The following is a 26,983-nucleotide window of genomic DNA, read 5'->3' on the forward strand; positions in this document are numbered from 1 at the left end:
AGTTGAAATTCTTGACCACAATATTCTTGCTGTTGATATTTCTGTGTCACGATATTTAAAACTGGATATTAGTGTTAGTAGACATTTCCAACTCTATTTTTTTGACTGAATACCGACAGCAACACCAGTGTACAGGTCCAAGGTTTTGGTGGACAATGGGGGCTTTTGGCCAAACCACTACAACATTGAACTGATTAAGAAAGAATTGTTAATCAACAGGTTGTTCTTCCCCTCAGTTGAAAATCTAAGGTGGTGTTTCTGTTGCAAAACTGAAATTGCTCCTTGATCTTGGCAGGGGCATCTCATTGGAGAAATCCTCAAGGCAAAATTCAGCTTCTCATGTAAAGTTACCTTCTTGTGTCGTATACATTGTTCAGTTGGTTGACTAAATGACATAATGTGATCAAAGATCACCTCACACTCTCCCACCAGGGAAAGAATCTAAGGGCCACTTGTATCATAAATTCATTTTGTATTCCTGAAATAGTTTAGATAATCGTTATTTAAGGAATGCAAAATGGTATGCAAGAAAGTAGTGATTACCTAATGGCGATTCCTAAATATCCGCACTCGCAATTAGATAATCGCTATTAGGTAATAGTACTCCATTCGTTCCTTTCGCCCTAAAGGCCCATAGGTGCAAATGGTGTTGAATTACCTAATTTGCGATAGCCTACTTGTTAATCGCAAATTAGGTAATGCAATACCAAGGATGCCTTGGAGCCTAAGCCCCAATTTGGACAATGTAAAGCGCACATATGCCCTAGGGGCATGTGCATGCTACATGGCACTTAGAAAATGCATTTTTCAAAATTTGCACATGGTTACCATCGACTTGGAGTCGATGGTATTAGCATTTCCTAAATGCGCAGTTTGCATTTAGAAAATGCTTGGTAGATGTGCTAAGGTATTTGCAGTCGCAATTTTAGGTGTGCAAATTTTGCTATTACTTAAACTTGCGACTACAAAGCCTTTCATATATCTTGAAAAGCTATTTTGCTTTTGCAAACGGACAAAGTTAGTGATTCGCATTGTTTGCAAATGCAAAATTGTCCGATACATGTGGCAGTAAATTCCAAAAAGGGTAATGCAAGTAATCGGTCCACCTGTTTCTTAATGTGCAAAAGGAGCTCCCAGGTCTTTTGCCAGACTAATAAAGGTGACTAAGGTTGTCCAACTCTCGTTTGATGATAACGATGATTACCTCCATAAAACAAAAATAATCTAAGTAGTTAATCACATTGTGAGACCTTGCAACTAGGAGGAAAATTGATTCCAAGCTGGAACCTCCACAAGACAGAGCTCACTCAGTCGGCATACATTAGTGAACAATGCGAGGCGTCAGCGACTGTAAGCCCGGGAGGCGGTAGTCATGTGGGTGAAGAGGAAGGAGTCTGAAGGTGGGCTCAATGCCAGCCTTCGCTAAAAGTGCTCTGCGCTAATTCATGTCATTCTGATTAGCACCTGATCAAAAGAAGAATACAGAACGGAGCACATACTTGAGACAATACCATGTTTATGGTTTCACCTTGTGGAGATGAACGATTATATATTAAATGGTATTACTTTAGGCATGACCACCACAGGTTAACTGACAGTCATGCATTGGTTGAACCTTAACAGGGGCAGCAAAGCGGCCCAACGCTAACATTTTCTGCAACTTCGCTTGTACTACCTCAGAGTGTGTAAAGACGACCAGTTGATTCCAGCAATGACTGCTGAAGGGGCTTCACTAGTGGTTGGGATTCTGATACTTTGGAAAAAGCAAAGTACAATTATTTCACTGCTTTATTATTTAGGGTACAAAATAAGCCATAGCACAATTTCCCAACACTGACCATGGCAATTTCTCAATTCTCCAGGGCTTCGTTGCCGTTCTCTTTTTACGTTTTTAATGCACTTAAATATAGGAGGGGAGGGGAGGCAACAAAAGCAAAAAACTATTTAAGCTTGAAGATGTTTGGTGGGAGGATGTACGCTTTCCTGTTAAACGCCCAGCAGGTTACCCTGCCGGATGCTGGCAAACACACTGGTTCCTATAAATAGAATTCCTACTCGACACTGACTTCAACCAAACAGCTACCTCGATTTGGTCCCACCTGATGTCTTAGTCATTCGCTTTCACCCACTTAAATTCCTGATCATAATCTTGACAAGCTGTATTTAATCATGGTGCAGTTTCAATATCTTACGAGCTTGATAAACCAACTCTGTAGCTAATTCAGTTTTTTTCTCAAATATTGATGTCAGAAATCAACGAAAATCGAATACCCCGTTTGTAGCATTCTCCTCTACGGTAGGCCTCCTTCTTTGTTTGTCTCCTTCTTCTTGCCTTCCCCAGTTTCAACCTACCTCCTTTTGGTCCTGATCAAGGAGAACATCTCAACAAAGCCTCCCTTCCAGATCCTCTCTTTGAACTCGGGTGTAACATGCGCATTAATTTCTCGAGGTTTGAAAGGATAACGACCTGACCATCACCCCCATCCCCCCATTACAACACCGCCTCACCTACATCACAGCCTGTTTCTCTCATCTTGCTGTCAGGTTCAGCGTTACCCTCATTGACCCTACACGTGTCGCCATTGTTGTTGGCCTGGCCTGCCTTTTCGGTGGCCCAAGACGATCCTTTGATTACATGTGCTGAGTTCGCACTAGTAGCCGCGCCTGTAGTACTGGTCACCTGAGAAGGTTATTACTGCCTTGGTACTGTTATCTTTTTTTGATACGGCTGTGGTTGGACCCCCAAAGTAGACAATGCGCTCTGATAACCTGTGTCCAGCTGCACTCAAGTGGGTGTCCGCTGGTTGGCTTGACCCTATGTAGTTGATATTCCTGCCAAGGCTAGAAATAAGACGGGTACGGAGATTAGCACTGCTGGAATGGTCGGAGTAGAATTATTACAACCCTCCATGAATTGCATCTAGGATAGCCCACCTATTTCAATTGCATGTTGCTGTACCACGTTACTTGTATGGGCGGGAACCTGCATCATCGGCAATGAGTGTGCACAGCGAGTGGGGTGTTCTGAATCGTCAGGGAAGCCACTCTAGGTGCCTGAGTGACCGCAAGGGGACTGTACATCGTGTTCACCCTCTGCTTTCGATTGAGGCATCTGGTCACTCCTGAATCTTAACCAATACAAGTTTGAGCAAGTGGGCGAGCACGAAGTATTTCTGATTACTTCACCCTTCCACGAATGACCGCCAAATAATGAAAAGAAACTCAGCAGCCATAAAACGACGGCCCTGCCCTCTCTACCTAGCCCACCCTGCTGCTCTCCTCACCTGGGCTCGAGGCTCGAACACTGGTAGCGTTGTGATCCTAAGAGCTGCACACCTCAAACCCTGCTCTGGGTGGAAAAGGACCACACTTCTCCAAGACTGGTGACGCACGGTACAGCGATGAAGCCACCCAGGTCCAGGTCTCTGCCCGTCTGGGATAGTAGCCAACCAACCAACCTGGGAAAAGGCGTGTGTGCGAGTTTGCTGCTGGCGTCAGTTGCAGGCTGCAGTGTGTGTAATTAAAGCTGAGATTCCATCGGTCTTTCTTCAAAAAGTTACCTGTCTCTGCGATCCTAGCCCAGACCTACATCCCCAATCTTAAGCCTTACTTCCTGTCTTATTGCCCACACAGTCTGGTGCTGGAAGAGGCACTTGCCCCGAAGCGGAAGCAGCGTGACCCTTGCCACACTTGCTCGATCCACATTCACTCGCCCCTTAGCGGGGTGCCCTCGTCCAAAAGATGTGCGCTATGTTTAATCTACCACACATACTCATGAGAAATAGTATGCAGCTCTAAGCTTTGGACTGTGTATGTGGCATCAGAGTGGTTCTCATGGTGGACAGAGATAGCCGGTTTCAAAAGAGTGTGTCACATACCTGCATGTAATACAGGCCACAAGCTTGAGGTGTGCAAGGAATGTAGTGGAGGTTGATATAGTATTTCATCACAAAGCCGTACATTTTCATGAAAAAAAACACTTTAGTAGAGATGCTTTATATATATAAACTATTTCGGTGCAGTCCCTATTGAGCATTGCACACAAGCAGCCATCTCTACTTTGGAACTGTCCTTTTTAGTTTTTACAGTTCATATCTTCAGTCTATAGCTTACATATCTAGACCTGTGACTTTCTGGCTACTATTCAATATACATGTGTTCCCTATGTGGTCGTGCTGAAATGCATGCGTCATAGCACCGAGGCATGCCCATAGCTCTAGATTCAGACTGTTTGTGATGTTCGTCTGTCTCGCGCCTGCCTCTGCGGCGCTTTATCCTTCTTTGCTATTACGACAAACAAGCGAGCAGCACCTCAGTGTATCTGGTTGGATTCATTCCCTCACACACTCCCTGTAGACGTGATGTGGACCAGTGTAAATAGGAATCCCAGAACCTTGATTGCGAGTGGCGCCTGCGCAGTGAGTCTGAGTCCGACTTCCGCACCACAGGCAAGGCTCGAGCACAGGTGACAGAAAGGACCCAGGCCGGGGAAGGCAAAGCCGGACCCGATAGAGGCCTAGGGTAGAACGCCGGCCGGCGGCGGGACCCCTCCACGCCACACCCCCACAATTAGGAAAACCCGGCTAGGCCGGGGAGGGCATGATAGGCCCACAAACAAAGGAAGCTCCCCCCCCAATCAGGGGGCGAGAGAGGTAGGCAAGGGGGGAGGTTAAAAGGGGCCAACGGCCCAGGAAATTCAATTTCAAGGCTCCCCCTCGCCGCGTAAGAAGAAGAAGAAAAGCCCACCCACCCACACCTATGGATACGGGCGTCGCAGCCGTAGGGGCGGAAGGGTAGCGGAGCTGACACGAGGAACCTAGTAGAGAACGAAAGTACTAGGAGATAGATGAAAGGCTCACACAGTGTCCCTGGATGCCTCACGACAGGGGCACTGGGGGAGCCATTGGGCGGCGTGCCGCCAGAGAAAGAACAGAGATGACACTCCTGCAGGACCCCGGGGATGCCTTACGGCAGGGGTACAGACGGAGAGGATGACAAGGACCCAGCCGCAAGAAAATAGAGTAGATGCTCAAGTAAGGTCCTTGGGATGCCAAACGGCAGAGACCCCTGGGAGAAGGGAGGGCCCCGAAAGGATACAGGACGAGCGGGACGGCACTTGCAGCCCGGGCATGCCCAGAAAGGGACACCCTCCAAATCGGTAGCAAGTTGAAGCCTAGACCCGTGAATCGAAACACAGGGATTGGGGCCCCTCCCTCCTCTCCCAGGCAATTGGGGCGGCTGGGTCCAGAATGGGAATAGAGAAAATAATGAACAATAGATAAAAGTGAAACATGGTCGTTGAAGGACTATAGTAAGACCATGAATGTTGAAATTTGAAATATGAAGATTTCATGTTACAAAAATGTTTGTTGTAAAAGTAAAACTGCGACCTTTTCAGGCACCAAGAAGTGGTCAAGTGGTACTTAAGGGAAAAGCGCGCAGAGATGGCAACAACCAGGGGGGAGCGGGGAGGGAGTGCTCGCCGCCTGGCCGGGGTTACGAGTCCATCACTGTTGCAGCTTGGAGACCGCTACAGCTGAGATCCGTGTGGTTCATGTCGGGGTCTCACATCCTTCTGTTGTAGGCCGGGTCGCACAGAGAGGCCGTGGAGTCCACACTGATGCTCTGCCTCCTGATCTGATTGATTGATTGCCGGCAGCGAGGAGGAAGCAGGGGGACCAGTGTGGGCAAAGGCTGGCTAAGGCATCTGTGCTTTAGTAGATCGACTAACTTGCTATGACTGCTATTAATAAATAACACGAATGCTTCAACCATTCTGAGCTGCCTGCGACCCCCCTCCCCGCCCCCCTCGGCCTCTAGTGGACTGAGACTGAGAGCTGTGCAGTCGCGCAGTCTGACTCTGCTCAGTTTTCAGCTGCCCACCGCTAGCGCACTTTAGTTCAGTGACTTCTTAGTTTCTCTTTGCTGAAATGGGTGTAATTTCTGATATTATTTATATGTTTCCCTCGTCTTTATTGCTTGATGTTCTCAAGTGAAAGTGTCACTCATAGACGTTGAATGTCACTTATGATTACACAGAAATTATGAAAATGTCACTCATATCAATCTGAAACCTTGGCAGCTATGATGTGAGTGATACCTCTTTCACCTCTAACTTTCACCTGTAACTATGTAACAATGTTATGAAACAATGTCCAATCTCATGTAAAGCGCTCTGATACCTCCGGGTCTTGCCAGCGCTATATAAAAATTTTCTAATCAAATAAATAAACCTCTCCCCTGGCACAAGTACTTTCAGGTCTTGCGGGTTAATTGCGTCCAGACCATGTTCTAAAGTCTTCCTCTTGTGTGGGATAGATTCGGTGTAGGCACTTGAGTTATATTAATTGATACCTGGTACGTAGCAGAAACTATTCCCTTTCTGGAGCTCAGCAGTTTCTCTACTCACTCCTTCTTCTCAGGCATTCCAACATCTATTGCCTTCTCCCTGCTTACTTCTGGCCTATGTCTGGTCCGTCTATATCTAATGTTCGGTACATCTCTAAGATATCAGTTTCGTTTGCAGTTGACCAGTCAGTAGCCAGTTTTCCAGTGGACTCCTGTATTGTATATGACAATAAGCCCCTGAAGTACGGCCCGTATAAATATTTACAGATTTGCAGTTTATGTAAGCCGAATTCTTGATAGTGCATGATTCTGAGGTTAGCGGGTGTACTGAGTCACATTTTTTAGCTCCTCCTGTTTTCTTACAGATTTTCTTTAATATGGAGGCATTTTAGAGGGGGTGTTCATGAATCGCTCAACCATTAAAGCCCTACTCTTTATTTGCTTTTTCTGTGATGTAATGGCACTCGTGTTGGTGGCACTGTATGTGGGTGTATCCTATTTTCATGGAACACACAAAGTGTTTTGTGTCGAAGTATGTGGCATACTTTCCTAGTCCCGGATCTTTCTAATGGGCAAAAGTCATTCAGAAATTATTGCCAATTGCGTTGTCCTGTGCCACTTTTAATACTGGTTTCTCCTATCTCTAATTATAGTGGAAGTGGGGCGGTCTGCCAGACCGCTGTAGAGGTTTTTCTGTTACATATCAATTCCCTGATCTATTTTTCAATTTTATGAAAACATTTTTATCAAGATCTCAACAGATGTATTTTGAAATACTTGGACAAACCAGGGTAGTGCAGTCGCCTTGATAATTGCAGCCCTGCCAAAGAGGGAAATAGGCAATTTAGCCCAGTGGGTCCAATCATCTTTTAGTCTTTCAAATATAGGAAGCACTTTTCATTTTTTATATTGAAATTGGTTCTTAGTTATAAATATTCATAGATATTTAAAAAAGTCTATTTTTTGTTTTCATTTTTCTTGTTGCGTCTGAACCAAGGTGCAGATTTTTCTCGGTCCATTGTCAGATCCGCTTATTGGCCAAAGATGCTCATGTCCAACAACCTTAGCCAGGACTCCTTCGGCCTTCCATGTAAATCTGCACAGTGTGTGCATAGAATGAAATGCAGCCCTTTCCCTCCACCCTCGTCCATCCTTCCCAAGGGATCGCTAACCCTCACATTTCATCCATTCGTGCAGGGGCTTCAGTCTGGGGGAAAGAGCATTCATGATGATGAGCAGCCTTGCCTACTGCCTCTTTTTTATCAAAGACCCCAACCATCGCAGAAAGAGCCTCATCACATGGTATTCCGTATTTTAATATTCCATTCCATAGAATCAAAGGTCTTTTCTATGTCAAGTGCATGTCCTGCCAGCAGGCCTTCCATTTTATTGCCAATGAATTCCTTTAAAGTTGACTTATTGGCGTCTAGGACATAATTCTACATTGTTTGAGGTTCCAATTTCATCACTACTCCATGTAATCTAATTGCCAGAACTTTAGCCAGTATTTTTGTCTTAGTATCATTTAATGTTCCTGATCTGCATGATTCACAGACATTTGGTGCCCTAGTCAGTTTCAAGATGATCATTATTAGTTTTCTACAGTTAATCTTTCGCGGAACAGCAGCAGTGTGAGGGAGTCCATCCCTGGGGAGGTTTTTAAAACAGCTCTACAGAAGACTTTTTGGCCCTCAGGTACACACAGTCTGGTCTGGTTCCCCATTTCTGCTCGGCATGTCTATTCATCAGGTCATAATATCCCTAATAAAGTATACCTGCTCCCTAACAGATCTGTTCCTTTAGAAGGTCTGTAGGCGAGTGTAATATTTGGGAAAACTCAGTTGCTGTCCCCTCATTCCCTACACATTTTGAACCCCTGCTCTTTGTCATTTCTTGAACAAATCTCCCCCGTTTGTCACTCTTCTAGTGCAGGAGTTTTCCTGTGTTGTCCCCGCAGTCCTACGTTCTATGTTGTGAGGCAACCGGAACCAGTTTAGCCTCCTCCGGTTTCCTTTAGCAGATGTTTTCTAGCTGATCAGTCAGGTTTTCTCTGTTTGGTTCTCTCTATTCAACTTACCGATATCCGTATGGTCAGGTACAGCCGAGACCCCCTCCTCCCTTATCAATACTAAGACAGTAACACGCTTAGCACAAGGAATTTTATTTTTGGATTAGGGAGTCGTAAACCCCCGGCCGTATTTATAAACATAAAATTAAATCAACAATTTTAATTATAACATTTAAACAATACGCAGAAAAACCATTACATTGATTACGTGGATAGGTACAGGTGTAATTTTCCTAACCTTAACATATCTCTAATACAAAGATATTCCTATCCGAATCTAAACATTACATAATCAATAATCATAACAATAACATTTCATTTTCTGCGTATCCCTATTTTCAGCCTACGGCAAGGTCCTTAACTGGTGCCAGATCCTTATCAAATTATGCCCGCACTCCCACGGAGTGCGCATGCGCAGGGGGCCTGTTTACCGTGAGGGTACTTCCCCCCCCCCAGGTTGCCCCCGTACGCCCTTATGCCCGCCCTCCAAATGGAGTGCGCATGCGCAGAGGGCCCATTTCCCGTGAGGGTACTTCCCCCCCCCCCCCCCCCCCCCAGGTTACCCCCGTACGCCCTGTAAATTCTCTCCATAAGGGGCCCTTGCAGTTATGCGCCATTTACTTGCGCACTTGTGCACGTGCGGGGTGGCCAAGCATCCTACTGGAAAAGCGTGACTCCCCCTCCCCCGCACCCATCCAGCCAACCGGCTGTAACTGCCCCTGGAGTTCTATGAGAGACCACTTGTCCCTCCCCCCCCCCTTGGGCGACGCCATTCAAGAATGGCGCCGCCCTCTAAGGACCTTAAATTTACTGCTCACCAATCATGACCTTACCGCCTGACCAAGGAATAGCACTAAAATACGACAATGAACAACTTATTCAAGCAAACAATCTCCTATAATAATGGGAAAGAAACTATCAAACATATGAATAGACATTACCATGTTAACTTGAAGGAACTAAAATACAACAATAAACATGACCTGTTCAAGAAAACCATCTCCTAAAACAATGGGAAAGAAAATCATCACACATCTGATAAACGTAACCATGTCAACCTGACAATTAACTTCTTACCAATACACCCTGCAAACCCTGCTTTTAGGGGACGGTGGGTGGGGAAATTAAAAGTACAGCCTCCTAGCGAGGCTGTAGTCCTTAAAGGGCAGGCTGTGGGAGCGGCGAGCAAAGAGGTAGACTCCGCCGCTCCCCAGCCTTCTATTCGAAACTATTCAAGCCAGGCCGGTTCTAACCGGCCTGGCCTTGATGCGATGCGTGCCCCGGAAGTGATTCCAATCACTTCCGGGGCACGCCCCCCAAAACCTAGAGACCAAGGATTGGCGTGACGAGCCTGTCACGTCACCCTTGCGCGCGACAGGCCCGCCCCTGTGTGGTCATCGGGGGCCGGCAGGACCGCCATACATGCGGCGTGTCCGATGCCGGTCCCGCCTTACTTTATGGTCAGGTACAGCCGAGACCCCCTCCTCCCTTATCAATACTAAGACAGTAACACGCTTAGCACAAGGAATTTTATTTTTGGATTAGGGAGTCGTAAACCCCCGGCCGTATTTATTAACATAAAATTAAATCAACAATTTTAATTATAACATTTAAACAATACACAGAAAAACCCATTACATTGATTACGTGGATAGGTACAGGTGTAATTTTCCTAACCTTAACATATCTCTAATACAAAGATATTCCTATCCGAATCTAAACATTACATAATCAATAATATCCCTATTTTGAGCCTACGGCAAGGTCCTTGACTGGTGCCAGATCCTTATCAAATTATGCCCGCACTCCAACGGAGTGCACATGCGCAGGGGGCCCGTTTACCGTGATGGTACTTCCCCCCCCCCCCCAGGTCGCCCCGTACGCCCTGTAAATTCTCTCCATAAGGGGCCCTTGCAGTTATGCGCCATTTACTTGCGCCCTTGTGCACGTTCGGGGTGGCCAAGCATCCTACTGGAAAAGCGTGACTCCCCCTCCCCCGCACCCATCCAGCCAACCGGCTGTAACTGCCCCTGGAGTTCTATGAGAGACCACTTGTCCCTCCCCCTTGGCGACGCCATTCAAGAATGGCGCTGCCCTCTAAGGACCTTAAATTTACTGCTCACCAATCATGACCTTACCGCCACAGGCCTGCATAGTTGACCGACTATCAGGACCCCCCCAAAAAACTCACCGAAAGGTCATGCCCTTCCCCTATACCAACTAACTCTGCTAGAAGATCCTCCATAACGATTACAAATCCCTAACTTTGACAGATGGATGCCGTCTTTTAAGAAGCACGACTCTATAGTCTGGAGGTGTGGAGCCCTAGATAGCCTCCCCTTAGGGAATCTTTGCAGTCCTCGAGCCCGGATGTACCCCGGGCATAGACATGCCTACCCACCTACTTTTGTGATTAGTGTTTTGCCCAGCCCCCTTATTACCCCAACGTACCCGGTCATCCCCACCCCGAGTGTAGGAAAATTATGCGAGGGCTGACTGGCTAAGGGGAAAATGCCAGGAGAATAAAAGATGGAATATATGAGATAAGGTATTTATGCCGTCATTCTTAGTGACCAATATTGCGCCCAGAACTACCACTGGTGCACTTCTACGGGGCATAACTGATCTGACTAACGATCCTGCCCGTAAGGGTACCTTCGAATGTCCACTGTTCCCCAGATACCATCCCGTTAACAAATAAGTTCCTTAAACATTTCAAGTCGAATCAGTGAAAAAACGTGAGACAGTGCACCCGTCCCGCTGTTATACAGCGCTATGCGCGCGCAAACAAACCTTAATAGCCATGCTCCTTAATGTTACTAGTAGCCTTTAAAACACTCACCCCTAAGGTGCAGCGTAGGGCGATAACCATGCGAAGGCGAAATCTTCATCGTTCCACGCAGGGCCACTTCGATGCCCCCGGCCGGCCCACCTGGAGACCGCAGCACAACCCTCCGGATCAGGTCACACGTGGCAACCCGACTTCCTCGCGCTCCACAATCCACTTGGCCTTAACAGACCCGTTGGCCGAGAAACAGGTGCTGCTGACTCGATGCAGCTCACGGAGCACCTGAAAGATAAAAACAAGAAGGGTTGCCCGAGTCCCACTGCCGACGCTCCGTGCCCCAACCTGCAAAACAAAAGTGCTTTTATCCACGGGTTGTGCCAATAGCCCCTGTCTGTTTGTTAATGACTGGTAATAGGGTTGCCTGGAGTGGAGTGGAGGAGGGGGGGGAGGATGGGGGAAGGGTGTGATCATCTCCAGAAATCTGTTGTTTGGATTACCCTTAGCTGGTTGTGAGCATCTCTTTGTACATGTCATGAACAGAGGAAGGATGCTCACAAGAATTTCTCCCTGAGGTCCTTTCCCTGTTTAATACATAAGGGGTTCTGCAATAACAGATCCTTGACACTATCTCTTTGCATAGCTTTGCATAGGTACCAACCCCAGCAGTGCATTATTCATAGCAAGACGAGCCTGCTCTGCCTAAAATAACCTCTGAAGAGGCAGAACGTGGTTGGATTTATGAACTATAGACATGCACCTGGTCTGCTTGGTAGTGCTCTGCTGCTCTTAACCCTTTGGAGCACCCCAAGCTTCATATCCAGTGTGCTCAACTATGGGGAGTTGGGGGAAGGGGGACCCCAATACTGACTGCTCCATATCACATATTCCAGAGGGATATCCATTGAGGCTTTTAGCTTAGTTCCTGGTTGGTGGGAGAACTTGCATGGTTTTAAGGTTCATTTGTGGTACCTATGACTCTTTCCTATTGACCTCCCATATAATTTACAAATACATAAAGTACATCTAACAGAATCTGATGTCAATGCAAGTTTACGTATGTAGCATAGATACATATGTTATAGATTGATGGTCTAGGAATCCACACACAGTTTATTAACCAAGCCCACAAGCTCATCTGCGGAGTGCCTTATTTTCATTGCTCAGCCCCACCCTCTTCTACGAATACATGGTCCCTCTTTTCAGCATCATCCTCCCACACAACATCAACATCCTCTCCTATGCCGATGACACAACAACTCACACTCTTCCTCTTGGGCAAGACCCTCAACACAAGAAACTCGTTCACTGCCTGCATGATCGAAGTCACTAGCTGGATGAAAGCCAACTGTCTCAAAGTCAACACTGGCAAGACAGAAGTAGTGATCTTTGGCGAGAAGACCTCACCGAGGGACTCCAGGTGGTGGCTGACAAAACTCGGCCCCACACCCAGAACCCATGCCAGGAACCTTGGAATAATCATCGACAGCAAAATGGACATAACCGCACAAGTGAACTGTGTCGCAGCATGCTGCTTTCATACCCTAAAGATGCTTTTGAGTGGGGTTATGAATCCACCGCATGAACTGTTCCACCGCTTTATTTATTCTTATGCAAGGGCAGAGCGGCAAATCTGACCCTTGAAATGGTGCAAATGTGACCCAATGTACAAGAAAGTTCTTGGATTATAAGCCGCATGTAAATTCAGAAGGCAAAATGTATATATATAGACTTTATCAACCTGTAACAAGCATATACCTGCTATTCTGTTGAAAGCATGTCCTATTTGTAAATGTTCATTGATATGTGAGCAGAGCGGTGGGTGTGTGAGCACAACTATAGCTCTAGTGTCACAGTTATCTTTGTGAGAAGAAACGTTTTCCACTGTAGCCCCAGAGACCACTGTTTCGAGTAGTCTCTCAGCCAGGTTTCCTCCCATCGAACTTCCAACAATCTGCACTCCTCCGTATGTACCTCCAGTGAGGCATCGACGTAGCAAAGAGTCATTCGCCACAGGCAGTGCTAAGGCCCTGGAGATCAGTGAGGCGTGTCCAAGCTTTCACATAGTGTTTCTTTATGGTGAGCAAAAGAGACATGGTTTCCTTCACTACATCCCTTAGCAACCATCATTTACACGATCGTTCTTGTTTTTTTACTGATACATGTTTTTGAGATTGGCGGGGGATCAAGCCACACCTTCCCGGTGGCGCTAGTGGTTTCCATCCTGGTGACATCATCAGAGACTCCAGAGCACCGGGTCGATCACAGAGTCCTTGTGGCGCCCCTGTGCGGTACAGTCTGAGCCTTCCTCTTCTCTGCTAGGCCAGTTGGATTTGAGAGTATATGTTGATGAAGATTGTTTTTCTAAACGCAAGTTTTTATTTTTCACATTTTATTTGATGCCATGTTAATATAACCGAGTTGAAAACATTTGACGTTTCAGTGCACCAGTCTGCCCTCCATCATGTTATCATAGCAGCCAGGGTTCTAGCTCTGAGGATATCTACACGCAGACAGTCATGGGTGCTATAACCACAAGGTTCATGTGGTGGGAGACCTTTGATAGAAAGGTTTTATGTTTTTTGTTGTCGCGCTTACAGATTGACATTCGGTACAAAGCTGAAACAGTGATGATGGCTTCCCACAGGCGATCTCTTGGCTTTCACAGTTTTGCCAGGAGAGGTGGAAGTACTAGCAGTCCTCCAAGGTGCCCTACACCTCCAAATCAAAGTCTATGCAAAACTGCCTACTAAATATAGAACACCAACTAGATCAGGTCCTTGTTTGGGAGCAAGTGGATGAATTCAGTCTTCTCTTTCATCAAAGCTGTCTCTTCCTTATTCCCTTTATTTTCTCCTAACACTCATTTAGAGGGATATATTTACAATGAAATGCAGTAGCGCAGAGTTACTCCAAAATTGGTAATGCCGTGCTCCGACATTTTTTTAGCGCAGAGATGCGCCGTATTTACAAAAATACGATGCACCCCCGGGTTCCCCTAGTGCGGGCACTAAAAAAGCAGCCTAGCGCCAGCACAGGCACCCTTGCGCCATGCTGCAAGGGTGCCTGCGCTGCAGGGACGATTGTTTATGTGCAGGAAGGGACACCTTCCTGCACATAAACAATCATTAAAGGTGATTTGCTGTTTCTATGTGTGCTGCAGGATGCAGCATAAAAAGCAAAATACGAGGAGAAATTAATAATTTCGCCTCATATCACCATCCTAAGACCAGATTTCCCCTGGTCTTAGTTTTTGGCGCTGCCCCATCCATGTAACTATGGGCAGCATCAAAAAGCAATGGGTGTTGTGGCGGAACGCTCAGAGCAACACCCATTACACGCCCCTTTGCCGTTGAACACTGCTGCAATAAGGGACATATTCACAAGGTGGCTTTAAGCCACGTTAAGTGGCTTAACGCCACCTTGTAAATATGGGGTAGAGAGCAATGCCATTGGAGCGTCAGAAAAGGTGACGCTCCGCGGCATTAGGTGCTTGTAAATAGGCCCCTTTGTGTCTCCAAACTCTTAAGCAAGGCACAGAGGGCCAAATGTATGACCATATTTTGCGGTCGCAAACGGGATATCGTCCCGTTTGCGACCGTGAAATCGGTCTGCCCCATGTAGAAACTCTATTTTGCGAGGCGGTAACATATTTCTGACTCGCAAAATAGGGTTTGCGACTCGCTACTAGGAAGAGGCGGGCCAAAGGCGTCCCTTCCTAATAGCGAGTCTCACTTAAATGTATGATTGTTTTGCGACCACAATTGCAGTTGCAAATCTCTCGCAGTTTACCACCTACTTCAAGTAGGTTGTAAGCCACTCACAAACGGGAAGGGGTCCCCTGGGACTCCTTCCCTTTTGTGAGTGTGTGCAAAAATATTTCTTAAGAGCAGACAGTGGTCCCACGGACCACAGGCTACTCTTAAAAAATGAAACAAACGTTTTATTTTTATTTTTTAAATGCATCCCGTTTTCCTTAGATGGAAACGGGCTGTATTTTTTTAAAAACTGCTTTATTTAAAAAGCAGTCACAGACATGGTGGTCTGTTGACCCCAGCAGGCCACCATTCCTGGGAGTGCTAGCCATTCCTTATGGGGTATCGAATTGCACCTGCCTCATGAATATTAATGAGGCAGGCAATTTGCGACCCCTGTGGAATCGCAAACGGTGTCAAAGACACTGTTGTAAATTCCTATTTGCGAGTCTCAAATTTCGAATCACAAAACGACACAATTTGCGACTCGCAAATTCATAGGGACAAACATCTGGCCCAGAAGCTGCTTGCTCTGGGCACATAGCCCATTTTACAGACACACACTGGCAACGAATTCTACAAAAAAGTTCTGTCTGAGATCTAGTCTCTGAAGCTATTCGGCCTATTCCTTCCAAACGAATTATCCAAAATAGTTGCCATTACCCAGAATCATTATACGCTTGACGGAGGACATTAGATCTGTGAAAGGAGCCCCTGGCGTGTCCCTTGGTGAGGTATTTGACTTGATTCCTAGAATGTGGATTATCAGCACAAAATGCTGCAGACTGTGCTGGCTGCCAGGATCCGCGAGGTCAAATAAGGCAGCTTTTGTGGCAAGCCTCCTCTGTGCAGGGGTGTACATCTGCCCCAACCTGCACAACCGGCCACATAGAGCATCATTCCCAAGGGCACAGCAGCAAGCCTGACCCTTGAAAGGGTGCAAATGTGAGCCAATGTACAAGAAAGTTCTTGGTTTATGGGCCGCATGTAAATTCAGAAGGCAAAATATAGACATTATCAACCTGTAACAAGCATATACCTGCTATTCTGTTGAAAGCATGTCCCATTTGTAAATGTTCATTGAAATGTGGGCAGAGCGATGGGTGTGTGAGCACAACCATAGCTCTAGTGTCACAGTTGTCGTTGTGAGAGGAAACGTTTTCCACTGTAGCCCTGGAGACCTCTGTTTGAGTTGTCTCTCAGCCATGTTTTCTCCCATCAAACTTCCAAAAATGCACACTCTACTTATGTACCTCCAGTGAGGCATAGAATTAGCAGAGAACGATTCCGCCACAGGCAGTGCTCAGGCACTGGAGATCAGTGAGGGTGTCCAAGCTTTCACATAGTGTTTCTTTATGGTGAGCAAAAGAGACATGGTTTCCTTCACTACATCCCTTAGCAACCTTCATTTACACAATTTGTCTTTTTTTTTTTCACTGCTAAATGTTTGTGATAATGACAGGGATCAAGCCACACACACACACAGGCCTGTCGACAGCAGGTAAAGGGCACTTTCCTGAGGCGGAGCAGCAGCAATTTCCAAATGTTGGTGTTCATGAGAAATACTGGGCTCTGCACACCACACTTGTGCCGACTGCTTTAGGGTCCTGTCCTGGCGCTGAAGCTTCATTAAGAAAGATAGACGTTTTCTTAGATCAGGAGCTCTCCTTTAACCACGGACTGTAACCCTAACCCTGTTCATTCCATTGACAAAATACTTTTGTGGCCCTAAAGTTCATTTGAAGGTCGGTCACTTTTTATATATACTGTGTGCGCAGGACTTGTTTTTTTTAATTTTCTGGGTACTGTCTGAAGCTTGCGTTTTACCCAGTCTACCCTGTGGTGGCTTGTGACCCGGCAGTAAAAAATCTGACTAATTTCTGTCCTAGTACAACTCCACTGGTTACCAGCCCAGTGAGAGGGTCTTTGGAATCCCTCAACTTTATGCACAAGGCACTTTTCATGATGTGATCCCAGTTTGTGAGCTCCCGTTTTGCACATTATGTACCCTTTGAGACCCCCTGACAATCTTGAGATCATCTCCTGGGAATTCAACACTGAAGGCAAAGCATTTTCCACCAAGCAGCGCTGCCCTTGGAACCTGCTGCCCAATAATACTCTTTCTACAAAGGAAGGTCATTACTGCTTCTGCAAGAAACTGACAGTATGCATTTTTTCTACACCATTTTGGACGAAATGCTTTAACCCTTCCAGACCATAATCATATCCTAAATATGGTCCCAGAAAGCCAGGGGCAGTGGACTATGCAAAGGTTATTGGGATATTTTCACTGCTATGACGCGACAAGACTGTAGCCGCAAGTGCAAGATGCTACAGCATCATTCAGGATGTCTACAAAGAAATATAATTTATTTTTGTGTTTCAGTGCAGCTAAATTGTACATTCAACATTGTACGTGTATTTTCTAAAACTAATGTGCACTATGACCTATGTATTTCTGCAGAACCCACAGTTATCGTTTTCAGCACGTCCATGTATTAGGCCTAGGCCGATTCACTACTAACATAGGTTTAAAACTATCCCTCACCTGAAAAGTTTGTATTGGGGTTTGGGATTTATACTTGAGTTTACGTGTCTGTCATTCCCTACCTCAATGTGAGCTGGTGTAGTGCACTGGTGCTTAGCCAGTTAAGCAGGCACAAAAGTGTGTGATGTTGTGAGGGGCTTTAGGATGCGAGTGGACATATTTCTTCATTTAACAGAGATGAAAGCAGCTGTGTTGTTGGCCACCTGGTCTTCAGATACATGGAAAGGGTCCAGAGAGACCCAGTCAAAGCTGAGATTAGAATAACACTCTGCAAGAAGAGTAGAAGCACGGATCAGGGACACAGAGAAAAAAAATCTCTGACATAGAGTCAAACAAGCCACAGGGAAAAAAGCAGAATGTTGCTGTCCTGAGAGCTGCAGGCAGAAAAAACTGGCATATAGCACAGCCTACAGGACTGTAAATAGTATTCAGGGACTAGCCCTTTGGAGACTCACTGGAGAGTGGCTGAAGGTTTGTTTCATGGTGCAAAGTGGCCCAATTAACCCAGAAAAGGAGAGGTGCCTTTGTGAATAGTAATGGAAGAGAATGTAACCTTTTGGAATGCATGGTGCAAGTGAGAAATATTTAGGACGAAGACGTTCTACCCATTTAATCAGGTTGGTACCCAAATCGTTCGTGGATGAAGGCACCAGGATTCACCAAAGTGGAAAATGTGCTGCAGTCTTTCACCCTGGGAGCCACCGAAATATTAACTGAGGTAAAATGTGCCCCAGAGTCGAGCAATACAGAACAAGATATACTGCATCTGCAAGTGAACAGAGGAGACAAAGACAAGCCCGGAGAGTCAGTAACTCAGGTTGGCCAAGCAGGCAGGGAGCTGTTCAGGTGGCGGTGGGACCGAGCCATGAAGAGAAAACAAAGTGCGGCACTGAGACTCCTGGGAGCACTGCACCGCTTCACTGCACTAGTGCACCTAGGCTGGACCGGGTGGAGTGCTGAAAAGGAGGGCCCACAGGGGAGATAATCTCGTTGCAAGCAGAAGGGATAAAGGGACAGGAGACGTGCAAGGACTCCATGGGCCCGAATGCAGGCGAGGTAAATAATCTCCCTTGTATTAAAGTGAAACTGAGGCGTGGTGTATCCCTAAAGCCCCAGGGCCCCTGTGCCACTGCACCTGCTGTACTATTGAGAGCTACACTCTTTTTGGCTTGGACATGCACGCAAGTCAGTGGGAAGAAGTAGGCCTGGGCGGTAAATTCCGTTCCGTTCGCGGAATTTGCGAAATTTAGGTAATTTCGCGTTACGCGGAATTGCCCAAAATTCTGCTTTCCGCGGCTTCGCGGAATTTTTTGCTTGTTCGCGATCTCACAATGTGTGTTCGCGAGATATTTCCCCCCGAGCACGCAAACAGCGGTCGCGAACAGGAAAAAAGCATTGCGAACAAGCAATTCCGCGTGTTCGCGGAGATTTTTAACCATCTCGCGGAGATTTGCGTAACGCGACTACGCAAATTCCGCCCACCCCTAGGAAGAAGGAAAACGGCAGCAAAACGACTCCTGCGATAGCATCGAGACTCTGGCTGATCCGTTTTCACCGCTTGAAATGATCCAGTAGGAAACAAATAAAAGAAACTCATTGAAAAGGCGGGGAATGACTTTAAAAGGTATCAACTCTTAGCACTTAAAGCGCTGACACATCCAGCCAGGAATGTGATTGCTATGCACAGATCTATGATGTAATCTGTTTATTTGCAATTTTCGTTGTTTTAGATCACTTCTGGTACCACAGACTATGTGTTTTAATGCAAGTCTCTGACCTTGAGGCGCGGATTCCATGTGCTGGGTCTGCTCTCTTTGGAAAGCCCTGCAAGCTCATATTCACCAGGAAAAGGACATTTTTAATTTTGTTAAATTATGTATTTATTTGTTTGAAATATGACAAATAAAGGCTCAAATCAAACATATACATATATATCGTAGGGAATAAATGCTTACTGTTACACGTCAAGCCGGTGGAAAATGGTTGTGTGTTTTTTTCTGACTTGTTCATTTTGTGCAGCAAAGACACACCTGTGAAACATTTAAGTAAGATTTGTGTGTCATTGGGCGCCTCCTCTCTCATATAAGATATATTTAGACCTTGAGTGTGAGGAGGCAGATAAGGAAATGCCAATTTTTTTACTTTTTCCCGACATCGCATCTGATTCACAACCACCCTCCCCGTTAGTCACGTTGCACGCACATGGCCGCCCTTGAAACTGGAGCAAGAGAGGTCATTGCGGTCAGAGTGCGCGTCACAGATGAGAAGGAGACTGGTGAAGATTGCACATATATCCATGCCGTTAATGTGTCATTTTATATTGCGTTTTGTGTGGATACCCTACTGCACAACCCGCTGGGCCAGGGTCACTTCCTGTGCACTCTTTGAGAGGATGGCTGGGTGCCTGAATGGCCAGAGGCCACACCCAGATTTCTGTAGGCATTGACTGAGGTCGGACGTGTCTGGATGGGGTGGACAAAGTCTCTCAGCAGAGCAGCCTTGCTTGGATCATCCTTAGAAGGTGGCATATAGTTCATGCTGAGAGCGGGACCTGCTTCCCAAAAGCAGATTCACTTTTTCCAAAATGAGTGGTCGGAATTTCAAACTTGACAGACGCGTCTCATCAGGTTGCCCGTGAGCTGCTGCATAAGCGCTGGGCACTGGCCTTAGAATCCGGAGCCCCACTCCAGCGCCTTGAAGAGCTGCTCTGATGGAGCCCTGCATGAACCCTGCTCAGGTGCCGTGTCCTGACCATTTCGCCTCTGTTGAGAACGAACCCAAAGAGGTCTGCAAATTGCTACATGCCTGCCGTGCCGCCATCTTGCCTGTGTGGAACCACAACTTGAAAATAGTCCAGAAGAAGCTAATCTGAGTGCCTGGCTGTAGTTTCTACGCATCGTAGGAAGTCGGATGAGGCCTGAACAGAAAAGCATCTTCTTCAGATACATGTAAACTGATATCTGCCTGGTGAGCACACCTCCCTGTAGCAAGGACTTCCTTTTTTGGGGGGATACCCCCCAATTTTCCATATGCTTGGTACCCGTTATCCTTCATTCAGCGTCACCAGCCTTACCTGCCTTGTTGCCAGGATAAATGGCCGAGCCGCCCTTTGGAATCTAGCGAACATTCCAAGCCCAGCGCCCAGCTAGCATTCTTGATTTCTACTTCCAGGACTCAAAGATAATATAGCGTGGTTCTTTGTATTTGCAAGTTCACATCTTAATTTCCTCTGAGGGTAGGAGCCCTGTCTAACCCCCTCCATCGACAAACTCTGTCCTTCCTAGACCCAGAAATGTAGACTCAGTGCAATCATTACCTTCTGCTAGTGTGTATCTAAAATACCAATATTTTGATGTTTAATAAAAGTAGCCAGTAAGTGATGACGTGCCTTATGCTGAGCTCTGTGCATTATTTTTTCCCTAAAAGAGGCAGTGCATAGTTTGCATGCATCTGGTAAGGGAGCACAGATGACCAGCTTGGGCTCAGAGTCAGCCTTTGGCTTGCTGTCTGTGCATCTTCTAGTTTCAGGCATGTGAAGTTCATGTTTGACGTCCTATTTTTCATTGGTAGATGCATGCCTATTGGCTGCTTGGTTGGCTGCATTACTTTGAAATGTTTATTTGCTTCCTTCAGTGGGATACAAAGGAGTTATTGCTGTCAGATATCCTAATCCACTATCTGAATCAATTCTTGGGAAGTGGTTGCTCCCATAAATGACATACAAGTTTGTAGGGTTTCATATATAAGTAAGCTGTTCCCTGACACTCCAGTCGTGGCCACAACCCTGCTATCCTTGGAGTTTGAAAAGCAAGCTAGTGCAGTTTGAGAGGTCTCTCCAAATTTGCTTCCACTCTAAGACCGTGCCACTGCGCTAGTTGCAAGTTCTGCTGGTGTACCTGAAATTTGCGCTGGGAGCTATTCTCTTGGGCCAGTTGTTTTCCGGGAGCTGGGGTGATATCTGGCTTGCCAAGCAGGAGTCACTGTATGAGGTTATCAAAAGTGAAGGAAGCTAGGCGACTATAGTTCTCTTGTTTAACTTAAAAACACCGTGAAGTGGCCTCTCTACCCCTGTCTAAGGCTGAATTTATTGTGTGGGAGTGTGGCCTAGGGGCTGTATGTGGGCATGTGGCTTTTAGGCCATCTCGTATGACGAGGAATCGTATTTTCCCAATATAATTCCTCGTCGTTGTGCCATCAAGGTATGGGGCGGCCTTGTGACACTGCAGGGGATTGTGTTATGCTGGGTCAGCTTGTCTTTCAGGAGCAATCACTAATCAAAGAACAAATTGAAAAGCATAGAGTAGAATTGAACAGAATAGAATAATGTTTTGTAAAGCGCAAACCAGTCACCCAGAGGTTTATTTCACTGGTAGTGTTTGTTTCTGCTGCTATTATGTAGGGAGCTAAGCCTTGAGTGAATGAAAGCCAGTGTTATTTTCTGGTACTGTTTGTGCCTTATGCAAAGAATAAAATGAAGGATGCTTTGTGTCCTCATCAGTGGAGTTCACCGCGACAGAGCGCGGGTCATGAGAATAGGCCAGTGAGAGTCTGGCCTGCTTTGAGTTTGCGGTGCGTGTCTTGCTGGCATGGTCTTTGTCTTTAGCGGTGCTTGCATGTTTGGACCTGGCATTGCAAGACGATGTAATGTATGGCTTTGGGTTCATATGTTTACTTATCTGACCATCTGTGGGTGGGCCTAGCAGTGAGCAGCTTCCAGTCCAAAACTTCACTGGTTGGGCTTGAAAAGTGGTGAGTGAGGTTCACTCACTAGCGAGCATTGGTTGCGGGTGCATATACAGAGGAATTTTGCCTCAACTTCATTATCTTTGTGTTACATTTGTGGAGGCGGTGATATGTGAAGTTTGTGTAGAGGGGTGAAGGTGGCGCTGCTGCGAATCTTGGGATTGTTTGAGGTGCATCATCTCGTAACCTGCATTTGTGTTGTCAGAAGCAGTTCGGCTGACATTGAAGAGCCGCTATTTGGATGCCGTTGCCATGAAGTGGTCAGTGAAGAAAGTCTAGGTCTAACTGTTCAAATGCACACAGGCTGCACTACTGTGCAGTGTGTGCCACGGCCCGTTGGATCCATCCTCCAGGAACCTGTTATTCTTCCTGATGAAGGCACAGGCATTTTTGCAGGGTTGGCTCCATGTCCAGCAGCTTGGTGGGAAGCCTGCAGAACACTTGCCGACACACCCACGGCTGTCTCTAGGAGTCCCCGACATGGTCATTTGTCCATGCCCCAGGATCTTCCCCTGGTTTGATTGCTGTTCTTTGGCTAGTTGGGAGCAGGGCAGTGACCATGGGGTTTCGTTTTTTTTTTTGCTTGTTCCCTGCTGTTGGTGTCTGCTACGTGAAATAGTAATTTGATAATTCCAAGAATGAGTTTAAATATTGTATTGTGGTAGTCAGTGCTATCAAATCACCGAGTGCTGGTATCCTGCTGCAGCACCAATAAATCACAGCGACGCCCAGGGCCGGCCTTAGCGCTGGTGGCGCCCTGGGCGACAATGTTTGTTGGCGCCCCCCCCCAACAATGGCATAGTAAGGGAGTTGGAGGGGTGATCCGTCCCAGGTGGAACGAGTTTTGGATGACCGTCACAAGAATTGCCAGCGCCCCCCTCCCCCACCCCACCTGCTGCAAGCGCAGGGACCTCAATGGGCGGCAGAAGGAGTAGCTCCACCACTGCCCCCCAAAGACCACCTCCACCACCAGTACCCTCATTACCACCCTTAAACGGTGCCACTCATGTCTCCATAACCGCTCGCCGCTCATACCGTTGTAGGGTGTCCGAGCACTTTGCATCACACACACCTTGCACAGAGACAATCAATCATATGTGTGGAAATCAGTGTATAGAAAATGTTACATCAGACAATATAATTTAAGAGTGGTTGGTCTGAAGAAGTACAAACTCAGAACATATAACATAACACCATGGTTGGGGGTTACATGTAATAATAAGAATAGTTTTTTACTGAAATGAACCCTTTTTGCAACATTCGAATAATGAAAGACTGGAGGAAAAATCATAAAATCTTTTAATCTATACCTTGCAGTTTGTAAGCAGCTCTTTGATGACAGTTATTAGCTCACTAGTCTATATTAGGAGTTTAATTTATTCCCTGTAAGTAACAAGGATCTCTCTGACAAAAGCAATTAACTATTTACATTATATGCACTTTGTGTTCTGCAGGGTACACGTCCTTTGCATCATGCATATTAACTCTCTGCCCTACTTATGGTGAGTCAAAACTTCCACTAGACAAAACGATCTCACTCCAGAAAGAACGTTAATCACCACAAATAGCTTGACATTTTTTATTGTTTTATGAAAATGCCTGGATGTGAGGAACGCGGCAGCAGGCGGTTTTCAAACTGCAATATACTTCCAAACACGACGCCCCCTGCAAGTCAGCACCCGGTCGCACCGCCCTAGAGCCGGCCCTGGCGACGCCCTTAGCACCCAACAGGCGTCTATTCATCCAGCAGGCACCTAGGTCTGCGGCCCCACCTGGATGCTCAGGCGAGTTTGGTGTTCCACCTTTTTTTTGAAAAATGTCGGCTCGTAGAGACCCTTAACACCTTAGAGCAGGTGCTTCTCTCGTCAGTCCCACGTGTACCCATCATCCTCTCTGCCTGGCGCACGCGGAGGCGAAGGGCTGAAGCCATCTACTGAACCCATTCACCAAATGACGTGTATTTATGCCGAGGGCAGCTCGGTCTCAGGAAGAAAACATGTTTAATGTGTAATAAGTTATTATGTGGAACACTGAAATAAAGCTTTGTTGTTGGTTTTAAAGTTTTAGAACTAGAATAACCACCCGAGTCGCAAAATATTTGGAATTGGATGTCAAACAAATTCAGTTCTGCAGGCTAATACATACTGCTCAGATTATTTCTAACATCAGCTGTCAATGTTATTATTGCCACATTCTTTCTTAGTACAATGTTGTCTTCATAGCTGCTGGAATTAACAATGTTTTTTCTTCTGTACATACCTAGGACGAGCGCTATGAATGTTGTAATACTTTTTGACTGTATAATGTTTTTTCATAATTGTTTCGTATGGTACTGCCCGGCATATCTTGGTTTGTTTTCTTTGTATGATGGTGGGCATTATTAATTGTGCTCATTACAATTCTGCACATAGTAAGCCAGTCGAATGTGCGCCAAATGCGTATTTAATTCTAACTGTAAACCTCGAACCCACTGTGGACTAGGGATCATTTATCTGTCTAGATATCTATAAAAGATGCCCGTGACAAATGATATGCTCAATCCCCCACCCCCCCCCCCCCCCAACCTATGGAAAATGCAACTAGAGTTCGGAAATTAAATGTATGCAGTTTAGAAAGATGTTGAAAAGTTTATTTTTTGCCCATTACCCACTTTTCCCATGTTTCCATTAATGTGTGCTTCGTTTAATTCATCCATATATTAGTGCGTTTGTTCATCCACCGTTGCATTCCATTTAATTTGTTTGGGCCACCGGCATATGCATTAATGCTAGGATTATCCACTCGTATTAATGCCTCAGTATAGCTATCTAGCCTTCACGGAATGCCCACAGGTACCCCATGCCTTACTACATTAATCCACTCAGAAATCAGGCATTTCATTCCTTCGCCCGTAACAGGTGGCGACATTATTTCACTCTTATGTGCATTCATCAGGCCTTCACTTGTGTACCAACAGCGTACCCAGTATTGTTATCAATTCCCCCACATATGTGATACTTTCTACTTTCTCCACCTCATCAGGGAAGCCTGTTCTTGGAAGGGTGCGCCCTCTGCTGGGACAGTCAAGTAAACGCTCCTGTTTGTTACACACCTTCCTCTTTCTGTGGGTCTTGGATGTTCATGGGGGCTTACGTACTCTGTGTTTGCTGGCCCCTTTCAGAGCGACATTAGCAAAAGATCACAGAAAAGATAGTATTCATTTCACGGCAGTGCTACTATCACCCTTATCTTCCTGAGTAAATGTGGTTTTCCTTGCACCTCACATTTCGTGCAGTGAAGTGGAATACAAGCAGTCGCTCGACATGATACAACCCCACTCCGATTTGCGGTACTGGGACATCAGCGGTCGGAGTATGGCTGACTGCGCTGTACCTCCGAGTTGGCCGCACGTCTCTGAACCGCTGCCACTGTGAGTGAAGGGCATTCATGAAATGCCTCGTCCAAGGCCGTGTTGTTATAGTGCGCCTGGGAATAAACCGAGATAGAGAGGGGAAAGCCTCCTTTGCACACTGCGCTCCCTGAAGTCAGAACAAATGATTTGCCATGGCACTGACAGTGTTCCAAGAAAAGCAGATTAGATGGCGGGTGTTACACAAACCCCTCTTTAAATTCCTCAAACTCAGGGTGTCCTACGCTCGGCTGGGGGGCGGGATGAGTAACTCTGGAAGTGGCCTGACCTGCACATCTTGTTTCTCCCCATTTCTCTAGTATCTCACAAGGTCATTGAGGAAGTCAGCTCCATGCAGAGCAACCTGGAGATCGAGAAAACGTGCCGCGAGAGCGCCGAGGCCCTGGCGACCAAGGTGAGCACCGGAAGCAGTACCCCGAGTGTGTCCGGGTTGTATGAAATATCTAATGCCAACTTTTGTTGGCCGAGGCGGCCGCCCTGCCTGGTTGGGCCATGCGAAAAAAGAGACATTTCCACTGCCTGAGTCGTGTGCCTGTCGTTAGCTATGCAAGGCGCTATGTCCGTGTGTAACGTGAGGGGTAGCTTTGCTGTCTGAATTGATATCTATATTTGCGTACCGCATTGGCTGATACATAGCTCTGCTGTCTGACTTAGGTCTGCAAATGTCTGTGCAGAGCAAGGTGCATCTGTGCTGTCTAGGGGATGGTTACATTTGTGTACACCGTGAGGTGAAGCTTTGCTGTCTGAGCTGCGAGGCTGCGCGTCAGTGTAAAATCGGAAGCTAGGTCTGCTGTCTGAGGCGAGTCCTGTGTGTACGTCACAGATATGCTTCTTGGCTGTGAGTGCACATCTGTGTGTACACTGAGGGATAGCGCTGCTCTCGGAGGCACGAGCCAGCCGGTCTGTGCTTAACTAGCCGCAGGATTCTGCCATTTGAGGCAATCATCTGTATATCTGTGTGCACCCTAAAGAAAAGAATTGCATATGTCTGTACCTGAAACTAAGTAGCTCTGCTACACAAGGCGTGATCCTCAATTTCAGTATATACAAATAATTCACTTATTTTTTTGCTTTCAGATAATCAAAATGCACTTCTAGTTTGTGCTTTTAAGTTACAACTACTTTAACACTGAGCAGTGGTTTAGTGTAAGAATGTTATGTATGGACTCATTAATAGTTGGGAGCGTTTAAGCTCCAGTGTTCGCCTGGCCTGCAGACCTGTATTGGGCGCATTTGAATGAGAATGAGGGAGTGGTAGCGGCTCAACAGCTTGTCACCCAGCCTGTTTCAGCATCGCAGCTGATAGTAGAGTTTCAAACACATATCT

The 26,983-nt window shown here is 46.4% G+C and overlaps 1 protein-coding gene across 1 annotated transcript in view; it reads left to right on the forward strand.

Moving 5' to 3' along the window:
• The window catches only part of SHTN1 (shootin 1), a 592,071-nt gene that overhangs the window by 198,403 nt on the left and 366,685 nt on the right, over window positions 1–26,983 (forward strand). Inside the window, exon 4 of the mRNA XM_085603138.1 lies at window positions 25,956–26,050. Within this exon, the coding sequence (XP_085459264.1) occupies window positions 25,956–26,050 (95 nt within the window). The remainder of the gene's footprint in view (window positions 1–25,955; window positions 26,051–26,983) is intronic.

The sequence above is a fragment of the Triturus cristatus genome, chromosome 1_2, assembly GCF_964204655.1.
Source record: "Triturus cristatus chromosome 1_2, aTriCri1.1, whole genome shotgun sequence".
Taxonomy (NCBI): domain Eukaryota; kingdom Metazoa; phylum Chordata; class Amphibia; order Caudata; family Salamandridae; genus Triturus; species Triturus cristatus.